The sequence below is a fragment of the Oryzias latipes genome, chromosome 9 (genome assembly GCF_053564925.1).
Source record: "Oryzias latipes strain Hd-rR chromosome 9, Olatipes_Hd-rR_3.1".
Taxonomy (NCBI): domain Eukaryota; kingdom Metazoa; phylum Chordata; class Actinopteri; order Beloniformes; family Adrianichthyidae; genus Oryzias; species Oryzias latipes.
In genome coordinates this window covers 22718949-22732696 of record NC_136245.1, presented here as the reverse complement: position 1 = coordinate 22732696, position 13748 = coordinate 22718949, and the positions used below count along the sequence as shown (strand labels likewise).

Below are 13748 nucleotides of genomic sequence, written 5' to 3'. Positions count from 1 at the left end.
TCAAAATTGCATGTTTTGATTAAGTCTTTATTGAACTCATGGTTAATCAGGGGCAGACGAATAAATGCAGTTGGATAAGGCATTTAGTTATACAAACTATAATCGACAGGCTACAGGCTCCCTCTTCCACTCCATTCTGATGCATCCACTTGCAGACAAATACATCCATGTACGTCTTTGTTTTCCTCGTCTGAGCTAAGGTCTAATTCCCAGCTGTTTGGCTGGATGGATCAAATATTGCTCGCTCGCCACTGTTGTTGCACTGGTAATGTTAGATTAGGCAGTGCAGGCCTGTCTTTTGGTGGGAGAGAGTGAAGACAAATGGATGAATGGAAATTAGAGCGGGCTTAATTCAAGCCAACAACTCAGTGGTGAATTTCTAATGAACTACTGCCGTTCTGCAGAAACTATGTCCTAGAAAACTACTGCTTTTTTTGTTTTGTTTCATTTTTGCCTAAAAATTATATAATCATGATTAAAAGACCACTGGCAATGCTTTTAGAATAGATTAAAATATGATTGGGTTGGGAATTTAATGAAAACGGCGGTTTTGTACCAAAGAAAGTCATAACACAGAGCAATGTATTTTCTAAGCTACTAACCAGTTAAATGTGTAAATGAAGATTATGATAAATTAGTTAATAATTGGTGTTATCTTTTGGGCTAGACATAGGTTTTAAAAGTTACTGTAACATCCCATCACACATACCCTGGGTTTGTGTGTGTTTGGGTGAGGTGGGAGGTCTGTCATGTTCCATCCACTGATTTTAGAAGAGCAATGGAGCGGTTAATGTGCTGGCCGTCACGCTAAAAAGAGCTCAGGCATTACCCCCCCCATCAGGTCTACACAGTCTGTCCTGTTGTGTTCCAGGCAGGACCACCTAAGAATGTCAGGAGTTCTACTCGCAAGACATATAAAAATAATAAAAAAGGGCAAATCTTACTTGTGCTTGGAGCCCTAGTTTGGAATGAAAGGTCAGGAGGGGATGCCAGATCCTGTAAGCTCTGATTTCTGGTTCTCCAGGATTTATACCTTTTAGAGAGGTATCTCTTGTTATCACAACAACCAATGCACAGGATAAAGTAGTTGTTCTGAAAGTAAATCATTGGAACCTGTTCTTTCCTTATTGTGGCTAACTTTGCCATACCAATTAAGTCTAAAAATAATAAATGGATCTATAAAAATCCAGGTTCTTTTTGTTTGCTTCCTACATTTGCGGCTTTTGACAACTTTGATTGTGAATTGATGGTAAATGAGTAATCCACGTTAAATTGATAACTGTTTTCTACTTTGTGTTGTACAGTAAAAAAGAGATCTTTCCATTTCTGTGCAGCCTTGCTGTCATTTAATTTACATCAATATTATCTTTGACTTGTATTCTTTCCATGTTCCACCATTTTCACCTAACTTCTGTAAAATGGTGCTAAAATGTAAAATGACCTTTCAGCTGATGTTTCTACTGAATTTTTGTCAAATATGTTTTGAGGTGACAAATAATTTTTAAGACTAGGGTGTTTGTAGATGGTTGCTAATCTTTTCTAAAGGAGTAAACATCCCAACAGACCCAACAACAAACTATACAAAAAAAGAGCTACTCTGTATACTCAACCGAGTCTGTAGCAGTATCAAAGACGGTCATGGCTAAAGTACGGTTGGATTTTGAATGATTTGGCAGGAAAACCCGCGCTTTTCAGGACCGCTGGAGTGGTATCATCCAGCATTAAGAGGAAATGGTTGAGGTGTTTATACATCTGGGAAATGTCACCTGGAGCCTCCTTGATCAGGTGTTGGGATGAGGACATTTTACAGAATACAAAACAAGTGGTGGGTGGATGAGCCTTCAAGTCATTGTCCTAATTGTAATGACAACAGTTTAAAAGTTTTAATCTTCAGTGTAACTAAGAGCAATGGGACTTAAGGGCGAAGAGAAATTGAATGTCAGCAGTAACATCTTAGAAAAGAGCACAATCACAATTGACATGTCATTTTGTCAATTAATACTAATATTGCATGATTAAATCATTTTCATATTGCTGCATTATTGGTTGTTTAGAAGACATCTAAAACCTGCACAATAAGTATAACAATTAATGCTAAAAGCCAGAAGACTTTGTTTAAAAAACTAATATGGAAAGATACTGAAGGTGCAGGTATGTGAGTGTGCGGTGAAGTGTGAGCTAAATATGTCTGAATATACTTACAATTGAAGATGTCTGTGATCTGTAACTCCCACCAATCATTTGTAAACTAGAAGTGAGTTACGTTAGATCCCCCCCCAAAAAATTTGGAATCAACAAGTAAAGGTGACCATCAGGAGCCTCACAATGGCAATCCATTTGCTGCTGGCCATCACAGTAGATGAACAGATACAAGCTTCCGTGGGGTTTTATATGTTTCAAAAAGAAGAACCAGACGTGTTTGTCTTAGAATTCCAGTATGGACTCCAAAGTTGTTGTTTCTTCTTTATGTGCAAGCTCATGGAGAGTCCCTACCAAAAATAATTGGTACACAGCCAAAATGAAAGGACTTTTCTTCTTCTAAGCAGCCTTGGTGCTGTCTCACTGCATGCTTGACTGCAGCACGACAATGACCTTAAGTGATATAATTTAATGAGATTTTGCAAACCTTTTTCTGAGTTGGACTTTAAGAACATGATCAACAATAAAGCCCAAATGAAAGACCCTTTAAATAAATTGGAAAAATATGTTTTTGTGAAAAGACTGGAAAAGGCTTTTTGATACAAATATTGCTGTCTGTTAGCTCTGCAAAAAACTTATCACTGCTCACATAGATCACAGGATTGATGTGGCCACTTATCAGCAGCTTGTTTATGCTAAGTAATATCACAGGGAAAAGTATTTTTAATGTAGCAAAAAATTTAGCTTCTTAATGGTAAAATACACCTGAAATACCAATGTTTTTATTTTGCTTCTTCCTAAACAAAAGATTCACAGATGGTAGAATGCTGTTGTTAAATGTTAAGATAAGATAACCCCTTCGTTTATCCATTAGCAGGGACATTTCCAATGGGCACAAGGTCTTAGCAAAACTTCTTATAAACTTTGCTGTATGCTCTCATGGTGATTCATTTTGACACTTTCCCTTGGGGGTTCAATACTGTGACAGATCTACTGCCAAAGAGCTGTCAGACCATAAGTATTTGTGTTGGTTTGTGTCATTGCCAGACCACTTGAACAAGTGATTTGTATAGTAGCAAAAGGCAGACAGAAGGCTATTTCACCACTAAAATTCATTAGTATTCTGCAGTATACAGATGGCTGCTATCTGATCAGGGGAAGCCCTGATGGTGGTGCAGAAGAAAAAAAAAGATTTTTGAGAAGAAGGCTGTTCTAGATAAGAAGTTTAATTCGTATGTTCGGCTAAAAACACCTTTGAGGTCATCATAAGAGTAGAAGAACATGTGAGCTTGTTCAACTATACACTATTTCTTTAAGAAATGATTTAGCTGATTAAAATCATCAATACGTATCGTAAATATAGGACAATAAATAACCCTGAATGATGTATACTTTTGTACCATTTCTTTGAAGATCTTTAAAAGTAAATGCATGTGATGTGACCGTAGAATACTGATATCACACGATTCAATGGCTTTTTTGTAGATGCATGTAGGCGTTCACTGAAGCACATGCTGGCAAGTACAATATATGTGTGTGTTTTTACTTCTGCAGTAACAGTGTGAACTGTATGTGTGATGTATGAAGAGCCAGGCAAACAGAGATGTTAAAGGATTTTTTTTTTGCCTGCGTCAGCACTTTCAAAGGGAGGAGAGGAGAGCAGGAGGGGAGGAAGGGAGCAAGAGCCAGAGGGAGGCACAGCAAGTAAACAGGTGCCGACTCCATTAGCACTCTTTTTCGGTGTACTTGCTTTTGGCATATTGTGCATTATCTGTAACCTTATTCTATTATTGATATATGCATTTATAACATCTCTTTGTTGGAGAAAAGTACAGATAATCTGAAAAAGCCCAACTGGACTAAATAAACATCAGAGATGCAAATCTTTTCTTGATGGTGCTTTACAGTTGACTGTCAGAAAGTGGCATGAAGTAACCCGTTATAACTCCCAGACTGACTCTAATGTGCACACTGCACCAACATCTTTGCATTGGTACCGATGCTGTCTGCTGCAGCATCTGAACAGTAGCGAGGGAGGAGGAAGGCGACTGAGTGAGATTGTAGACGAGAAGCAGCTCTCCTCTCTCTCCTCCATGCGCTTTGGTGGTTTTTTTATGTCCAGGGCTTTCATGCTGTGTGTGTGTGTGTGCGTGTGCATCTAAGTATGATTGATGGTTTGATTGGCTGTGCTGATGACGGGTTTTCCTTGCACTCAACTGATTCCATGCATACTGGCACACAGCAGATCTGTAAAAACTGTAAAAATAAAGGCAGAAAAAGAAAAAACGAAAGAATCTTTGATTTGAAATTTTTTCATGCTCTTTTGCTTAGTGGGACAGTTAAAGCATTCCCCAACATGAATGAAGATGCAGAGATGAGGAACCCTGGGGCAAGAAGGCAAACCTGTTTGTTCACTGTTTTTAAACCCTCACTATTATTAACCCCTTGTTGTCTGTGCAGGGCAGGAATGAGATTAGAGAGAGAAGCAGCCGAGTAAATGAACGAAAGGAAGTGAGGTGGGGGGGGGGGGGGGGGGGTAAGGGAGAGGGGTAAGCATCGAAGCAAGAGGGTGGGAGGGGAGTGAGAGAAAGGGAGCTGCGCTGCGGTAGCATCCCACAGCAGACGGTTGAGGATCGCCGGGGTGTGTGTGACTGCACTGCTGAAGAGGAGGAGGAGGGAAAGGCAGAGCACGCTCGCACACTCTGCAGGGCCACAGAGGAGCGTACAGCAGCAGTGTTTGGCCCACACCAGGTAGAAGTCACAGTGCTGTCACCCGCAGACCAGCGTTTTATGCCTTGGACACGCCACCAGCGCCAAGACCCTCACCACCAACGCCATGGCACAAGCCGCCAAACACCTCCGCAAAAACAAGGATTTAGAAGCCCAGTTGGAGCAGGAGCGTAAAGAGAAGGAGGAGGAGAGGGTTAAAAAGAGGAGTCGCTCACGGGATAAAAAACGCAAGGTACTGGGACCATTCACAGGTGGGGGGCAGTTAGGGGTGCGGTGATGGGAGAAAGGTTGAGAGGGAGGGGTTGCAGGAATGTTTTTAAGACCCCCCCCCCCACTTTTTCTCTGTCATGCTATGTCAGAGGTGCCAGGGTACACATGGAAACTCCGTCATTTCCACTGTGTGTTCACAGCCTCCTTGGCACACTTGTATGTCATGTGCATACAGATGCAGGGAAACAGTTTAACACACTGCATGCTTTCTACTCCTTTTGACTGCTCTGTATCTGCTTTATGACTGTCCTGTCTGTGCCCTCAGATAAGACAGGGGGGGTACTCTATTTGCGTGTCTCTTCTCTCCTGTGCCTTTTCTTGATTTTTGTTTTTACATTGCACTACACACTAATCTACGAGGACAGCAACCTTGCTTGTCTCTGCAACACCATTCTCTTCTCCGATTTATTATTTTTTCCCCCTCCTTTGTGAGGCACTGTAATGACTGCAGGGAAAACCTGCAGGCTTCAGTCTGAATGAGAAGTGCCAGGCGGAGCTGGACGCCTGGCAAGCTTCACTGTAAACTGTAAATCTCTCCTCCGTCAGTCACCGGCTGCAGGGACGCATCATCCATTCTTCCTCTGGCCGTTTGTCGCATTTCACTTCAACTCATTGATGGAAATGAGTCATCCTCAGATTATGTTTTGGTGGTAAATTGGGTCTTTAGTGTAGCCTCCCTGTGAGCCTGCGTTGTGCCAGGCTGGCTGTAAACCAATCTGATGCTGATGCAGTAGAGACAGTGTTATGAAGAGAAATGCAGTACAGCTCCCTTTTTCCCAGAGAGCAGAGGTAGAGCAAAACGGTGCATATCCAGGCTGTTAGAACTAATTAAGCAGAATTATGAGGAGGAAAAATTCCTCAAAGATGACAAGAGGAGTTATATTTTGATCTATGCTGAGAATATTTGATGGTAAAGGTTTAGCCCTTTACTCTGGATTCTCTTCTGTCTGCAATTACTGACATAATTCATTGATTTCTAAGTTCAAGTCCCATCATGTTCTTTTCCCACAAGCTTTGTAAAAGACAAACCTTTAGGTGTTATTTAAGGAACCAGATTCAATTATTTGTGTGCGTGTGCAGATCTGAATGTGTGTTTGCAGTGTGTACATGTGTGAAAGTTGAGGTCCAAGAAGGGAAAGCCTGCAGCTCTGATCGTGTGAAAGAGGCTGGGATGAGGATTCTGCGCACGATGCTAATGCAGTCCAACTTTGACAGAGATTATTTTTGATTCAAAGGGTCTGGTGTACCTTACTTTGAGCAGATCTTAACATTGGGAACATCCTGTCTTTAGTGCATCTTCTCTAAAGCCTGATGGAATTTATGAACTCAATTGTGCACTCCTTAATTTTCATGTTGACTGGCTGGGTGTCTGCAAATCGTCAGACTGTCAAACCAATTGTTGCATTTGCCTCTATTATTTGTTCGTCACTGAACACCCACTGCCTTGATCACTATTCTTGGCATCCATCTGAATATTGGGAGCCCCTTCACCCCCAAGTTCACATTCTGGGAAAGTCCATACTTTATCTGTAATACTCATCATTTACAGTTTTTGATTGTTCTCACAATTAATATTTATGACTATGAGGTCTTAATCTCCAATATGGGGTTAATTTTCCTTTTAGGGGTGTAACAATACATTTTAACAACTATTCCATTTATATGATAAGTTGTGGTTGCTGTCGTGATTCATATTTGATATTGGTTCATTTTAAAAGATCCATTCGATTCACTGACCTAAAATCGATTCAGGACATATTTTGCCAAAAATTCAACCAGTGTGACTTGGAGATAAATACCTGGGTACTGAACAATGCAGGTGACGTTTTCCAGATTCTTTGTATTTCTTACAAAATAATCAAGTGTAAATTAAATATGTGTACAAACAAATGAGTAAAGAAGAATTAATGACAAATCCATTTATATTTTACTTTCCTAAAGTTTGGCCCACTGCTGTTTTTCCACATAAAAACACTCCAAAGGGAATATTATTAGAACATTCTACCACACTGCATGATCAGTTCTTTGCAAAATTCAAAGTGTTTCCACACATTGGACTGGAATCATGGCTTGATCATTTTTTGTTACTATCATGTTTCCGATATTGATTATAATTGATTTCTATCATTTTGAAATACTTTTTGCATAGTTTGATTCGATTGGCTCAGACACCAATTAAACTTTATTCATTGATTAATCAAGCTCCTTTTCTTTTCTTTTATTCATAGTGCAATAGCAAGTTCTGTAAAAAAAAAAAATATATATACTGTTTTCACAGAATATTTTTATCTTGTGAACTTAAATGTTTCTGCTTTTACTTATAAATCATAAATAAAATCATACATTTTTAGTATCAGGTTTGTCAGGTTAGTGGGGTTTAATGGTTTCCTCTTGATAGTGGTAGCTGGGATTATCCTTCAGGCATCTGTTTAAAAATATCCTTCAAAGGTATCAGTTTATCAGAGTTGTTTCATCACTTTGCTGCCTTGCTTTAAAAGGTTAATAAGTAAATCCTTCCCTGTTTGGGGAGGATTGTTCTAGTCTTATTGTTAAATGTTCACAATCTCGAAAGGAACAGTTTTCCTTTCAAAGGATGATGGTGTTGTTTTAATTGGCTTCACGATGTTGAGGTAGTGTACAGCACAGGTCAACTGCTAAGCAGTGGATGATTTTGTCCTCAAATTACTTTAATTGATGAGTTTGCTCCTCCTGAAAAATGAGCATTGTCAGGCTGTGAACAGCGCCTCATTGTCCCAGTCAGCACCTATTTTACCTCCATTCTGCATGTGCATTTTTTTTCCCTTTACTGAAGATAGTTTGAGGTCTAAGCATTTACCTGCTGACTGAGATCCTGAAGTATGAAGACGGGCAGAAATGTGAAACCTCGAGATGGTATTATTATAATGTGTACTTTTTATTCAGATGAAATGCTGCCACAAGGTCAGAGGAGACAAAAACTTTAAAGTCACTGTTTTATTTGTCTTTTATTACTGTGCTTTATTTGGGCTCATGCCTTTGAAACTTAGCATAGGGACAAAGATAGTTACCTCCTCCCCTTTCATTCTTTCAGCTCGTGTTTCAGGACACAATAAAAAATATTTCTTTCTAATTTTCAATTCATGTTAATGGAAAATTAAAAAAATGCAGCACACATAAGGCAATTTTGTCATTATTTGAAAAAAACAACAAAAACGCAAAAAAATTATGCCTCATCACGATTCAGCCGCTTGTAAATCCACCTTTAGTTTGTAATAAATTGGAAAAAAAAATATCCTTAGTCTTTCATATCATTGTAGTTGAATTTTGTCTTTACAAAGATTGGATTTTTTTTATTTTAAACGACTCTATTTTAGTTTTGTTGGAATGCTGGGGATCTCTTTTTCAAGCTACAATCTATCATGCTTTGCTTGACTGACTGAACACTTCATTTGTATTTCCAGTTTAACCCACAAGCCTGAATTTAGCAAATTCCACATCATCATCACCTTTTTGCGATGGATCTGAGCTGGTTAGATTTATTTCACCAGATGTTGTGATGTTCAATAAAATCAAACAACTCAGCTTTACTGAGATACCTTGCTACCAACTACAAGGCATGTGAGAATGAATTTTACATCTTTTTGTCAAACAAAGTGTGTTTTTTAAAAGTAATTTTTTTCTGAATCATAAACGAGGAACATTCTCACCTTGAATGTTGGAGCCAGAGTTTATATAAAATGTTTTAGAGACTTGTGTTTTGATTGAAAATGCTTCTTTAGGATAAAAGCAGCTGCACAGGCTTCCTGAAACAGCAGTTCTAACATAGGATGATGTGGCTGTGTTGGTCAGCCATCAGTTCAGCTATAAAAGTGTGGTCCAGGAGCTCTGTCCTCGATCTTCATGTTCACATCAGCCAGAGGAAGCAGCAGTGGATCAGCATTCCAGCCTTGACACTGTCTGTCTTCCAAATAGTTTTACCCTCCATGCCTTAACAGCAGTGTCTTGATAGTGTCTTGATAGTACTATTAGTTTTTAAATCAACAGGTTAATAAAACTACATTATGCCTGATTATAAAATCCTCCTGAGATTATAAATGATTTGTTTTTCACAAGACTTAGTCCTGTGAATATTCTTACCCCTACTTTTGGAGTTATATTATTATATGATGCCTGAAATTATATTATATATCAATAAAATCACAACACGGTCTGGAACAATTAATAAATATCCAGACCATCCTGGCTGACTGTGGTTGTTGTTCAATCAAAGAGTGTTCCAGACTTTAGATTAAAGATGGCTGGTGCATCATGGAAATTATGAGCTGCAATTTGACCTTCACAGACCTTGACATGATGCTGTTCTGCCTTCTTTCTTTGGGAGTAGAGAACACACTGTCAAGTTTTCCTAATGTGTGTGTTAACTGCTGCTGTAAGGGGGTTCTGACATGGTGATTCTGGGACAAGAGAAAAAAATGCTTAGAGCACCTTGTTCTGTTGCTTGAAATGTTTGCATTTGACAGCATAGTGAAAACTATTGATCCCATGTTTCCACCTCCTACTCCAGTTTGCACAGTCAAGGTCACATACCTGAAATCAGAAATCTGCTCCTAATGCTGCATTTATATTTTGGCATTAGAGAGATTTACCGGTAATAGCTTGACTTTAGTGGATAGTTGGTTCAGAACTTCTACTCATCAGACTGACATTTGAACTGGGTTTTGTGGAAGCTGGATCAGAAAATGATCATTGGAAGTGGTCACAAGCAAGAATAAACATAAAAGGTTATAATAAATCGCACATACCTAATTTGGAGTCTCTGAAAAAAACAAAACAATCATAATTAAAAAAGCACACGTAGAATAAATGCAACTTTTTAAAATAAAAAATCCCTAATGCATCCAAACAGCCAACAAGTCAATAATTAAAACCTGAGCTAATAGTTTAGCTAACCTTCTACACCTGTAGCCACAGGGCCCCAGTTGAGCAGGATTACCTACTGTGGTAATATAACCCAAAAGATGATGTCCACAAATGTAGACGCCAGGTCTTAAGAAGTTAAGCGAAACTTTTCCTCAAGAAAAAAGATCACGCCATTAAAACCTTCACAAAAAAAAAGAAGGTGCAATCCAACATTGCAATGGCAGCTTTTATTCATGTGTAGAAAACAACTGTTACTCATTTTAATTGAAGCTCAGTACAAAGAAAAATGTAAGGAAGTGTAACGCAGTTATGTACATTGAAGCATTTGTCTTCTGACTACGGAAAACGCTGTAAAATCCATGGATTTTGTTTGACTGTTTAAAGATGTTTTATACCATGTTTTTGTGTCCCACATAATACATGTTGAGCTTGCATGAAAAAGCAGCTAATTGAACCACTAATTGTGGGGATTTGTTGCAGAATAAGTGGAAAGCAGGTTAGGGTAATAGTGACGGCAAAAAGCTTAAGTGTTGAGGAAAATGTCAAGAGTTCATTCTCAACAATCAGATGCAAACTGGGATTGTGGCCCGTCTTTTTGAAAGAGTGGTCAGATATGTGTATGCAGGCTATGGTACTCAGTCTGACTGAAATCTCGGCTTTTATTTCTTAAAGTGAAATTTTTAGGTACGAACTTCTTTATAATATTGAATTTTAATATTGAATCCAGTATCCTGTCATGAAAGTGGTAAACCTTTAATGTGAACAATGTGTTCTCCTGCAACACACATAAAAAAAGGTAGTTTTAGCATAAAAAATGTGAACACAGCTTTTTAAACCAACAAATACCTGCTTTTTTGGTTCAGGATGGGTAACGCCTTTAGGGTCGAGTTAGTGCAACTGAACAAAAACAGTAGAACTTAAAATCTACAATGGTGTTGTCAGTATTTTGAAAATAGGTTTAATTGTTGCTAATTAAAATTTCTTTGTTATGGTGAAGCAGAAGATTCACTTGTCTTCATTCGTCCTTGATGCGCTGTGGCCCAGGTGGCATTGTGTTGGCTTCTCAGGCTCATGACTCAGCAGGTCTTCCTGAAGCAGTTGATCATTTTGAAGGGAAAAGGACTTTCTACGGTCCAGCCCTGGACTGTTCGACAAGTGTTGCTGCATTGGCAGTTGTTTTCAACCAGTTCTACTTAAAGTGGAAAAAGAAGACAAGGATGTGTCTTGTTTACCAACCCACAAATAACCTCAATCCATATGTGAAAGGAACTAAAAGATTATTTATCATTTTCATTGTAATTTAATACAAAAAAAGGAAAATTTCCTTTTCAAACAGCATCATCTTTGCCTTTTTCAAGGCCTAGAAAATAAATCAGAACCAAACAAGCTGAATACGCAGCTGTGTTACACTGTGGGGTCTAGGCTTATTCAAATCTCTGATGCTTCAGCATATTCTTTGAATTGTTGATGAAGCCATCTCACTGTGTTGTCACTTTCCTTATCCCTGCAGCTTTTAATTTTTTAAACGCTAAAATAAACCTGCCCAGCCTTTTATATGTGATTTTGTTCAAATAAAATAAAGCATGAGGGTTGATTTCCATAATCCTTGACAACCTGGAGATACAGACTGTCTCTTGTTATGTTTCCTGGCTGGCAACTCTAAGTGTCGCTAAATAACACAGAAGAGTCTGATGCTTTCAGGAAAGCATTTCCTTTAACACACGGTTGTGCCATGAATTAAGATTGGCACAATCATGGTGTTCTTCCAAAACACGTGAACTGATGTGTCATGTTGAGAGGGGCTTCCTCGGATTTTCCTCCCCTCTCTTCATCTTTTTTCTCGATCTCTGTCCTTGGCAGATTGCAATAATCTCCTGCTCTTCTGATAGTGCGGCCGTTACGTAACAGCTTGAATCAAGAATGGAGAGATCAGGTTCATGGAATTGGATTGTCTTCGTGTCCAAATAAAAGAGACGAGGAAAGAATAAGGCGGTATGTTCTGATAGGGTTTTGATACAGGATATTAGGACTGCTTGATATGAGAAAAACAAAGCTTTGGGTGTCTAATATCCACCCCGAGCTGTTTTCCCTTAAGCTCCTTCTGCCGATGAGTTAGGAAAGAGGAAAAATACAGGAGGTGAGATAGCAAGCTTAGCAGAATTTGATGATCAGGAACCGAGTCCTGCCTGGAAAGCTTAAGACTCTTGGATTAAAGTTGTTTTCTCCGTTTGGGTCCAGTCTGCAATGCTTTAGCTTTACCCTAAATATTTGTCACAGTTAGGTGCAAATCAGCTAAACCGAAATAGCAGTCAAGGATTTACGCTGTACGCTTTCTGACGTTTACCTTTCCACGAGACTAAAATAATATATGATGCCCTTTTTTCTCAACTCTGAGAAATGTAGATTTTGACAAAAGCTGAAGCTTCTTCTCAAGCTGGGCATGATTGCATGCTAAAACTGACATTGTTTGACTTATGTGTTGGTGAACAAGTATGGATTGATTTGTATTTGTGTGGAAAGGAGCTTATGTGTTTATGATTGAGTGCGAGTGTGCAGTCGGAAACATTTCAGCCCAAAGGTACAGTTACAGAGAAGCATGGGAGCAGAGAGAGGTGAAATATTAGAGGAGTGAGGGTGACCCCATGGTGACTCTGTACCCTTTTCCCCAGTGGGGAATTTTGTATATTCTAAAATGAAACAACATAAATGCTTCACCCAGTAGGAAAAGGCTAGTTCTTTGTTTTTGGTCTGGATGTGCTGAATATAACATTAGAGTTACCCTTCAACACATAAAATGAAGGTGAGTGCTCTCCTTCTACTCACTCTGTACTCCTGTGTGGCAAAAAATTAATAAATTAAAGACTTTATTTCATATTTTTTACAGACACTGCAAACTAAAAGTTTCAATTTTTTATTTCTCTGTTTAAATAGCTAATCAGTCAAGAGTGCACTGGCTTTTAAAAATGACACTGTTTAAGCAAGAAGATAGAGTTGTCATTTTCTATTTTTGTCTAGTTTTATTTGTTTCATTTGGTTGTGAAAAAACTACAACCATACTGTGCTACTTGTTATGTGTGTTACCTATGCTGATCTGCTAGGCCAATATTTAATTTAAAAAAACAAAAACATTGAATTTGGTCCATCAATCCAACAAGCAATGAAACATTTAACGTTTGCAAAGCTGATCATCCCACCTTTGCATTTTCATATTTGTCAAATTAAACAACAGATTTTGTGATCAAGACTTCATTCTTGGCTATGAAAAAAAAAGAAAAAAACACAAGGCATGTCCCGTAAGTTCAGAGCAGTCATTTTAACTAGCCTAAAATGTGTCTAACAGAAAGGGATTGTAACTTCCAGAGAAAGGTCACATGTCTAAAAATGCCACATTTTTACATAGTAATTCTACTGATTCACTGAAAAGCGAAGTTGAGTTGAGCCTAAAAGGAAAGTTAAATATCTGTGTGCAAAGTAGTTCTTTTTTTTATATTTGAACAAATTTTCTTTTAAAGGTTCATCATTTTTTTTGACTCTTTGCAATAATTCCATTTATAACCCTTTATTGCAGGATCTGTGAGGTGTTCAGAATGACAAGAACACAGAAATCCCAGCATAACTTACCACCTTCTGTCCCTTTATTCTTTGAGTGCTTTTTTGCCGGTGAGCTCATTCCTTCAGTGAAACGCGTGGATTGTCTCGTGGCACACAGT

General features: G+C 38.6%; 1 protein-coding gene across 23 annotated transcripts in view; it reads left to right on the top strand.

The window, feature by feature from the left end:
- Positions 1–4741: 4741 nt before the first annotated feature.
- ank1a (ankyrin 1, erythrocytic a) overlaps positions 4742–13748 on the top strand; it is a 76792-nt gene continuing 67785 nt past the window's right edge. For 21 of the 23 annotated variants that reach the window (XM_020705914.3, XM_078952988.1, XM_023958449.2 and 18 more), the window contains exon 1: positions 4760–5101. In XM_020705914.3, the coding sequence (XP_020561573.2) occupies positions 4976–5101 (126 nt within the window). In that variant the 5' untranslated portion in view covers positions 4760–4975. Of the gene's footprint in view, positions 5102–13748 lie in introns of all 23 variants that reach the window. The other 2 variants (XM_078952985.1, XM_020705902.3) reach the window with 1 other exon arrangement.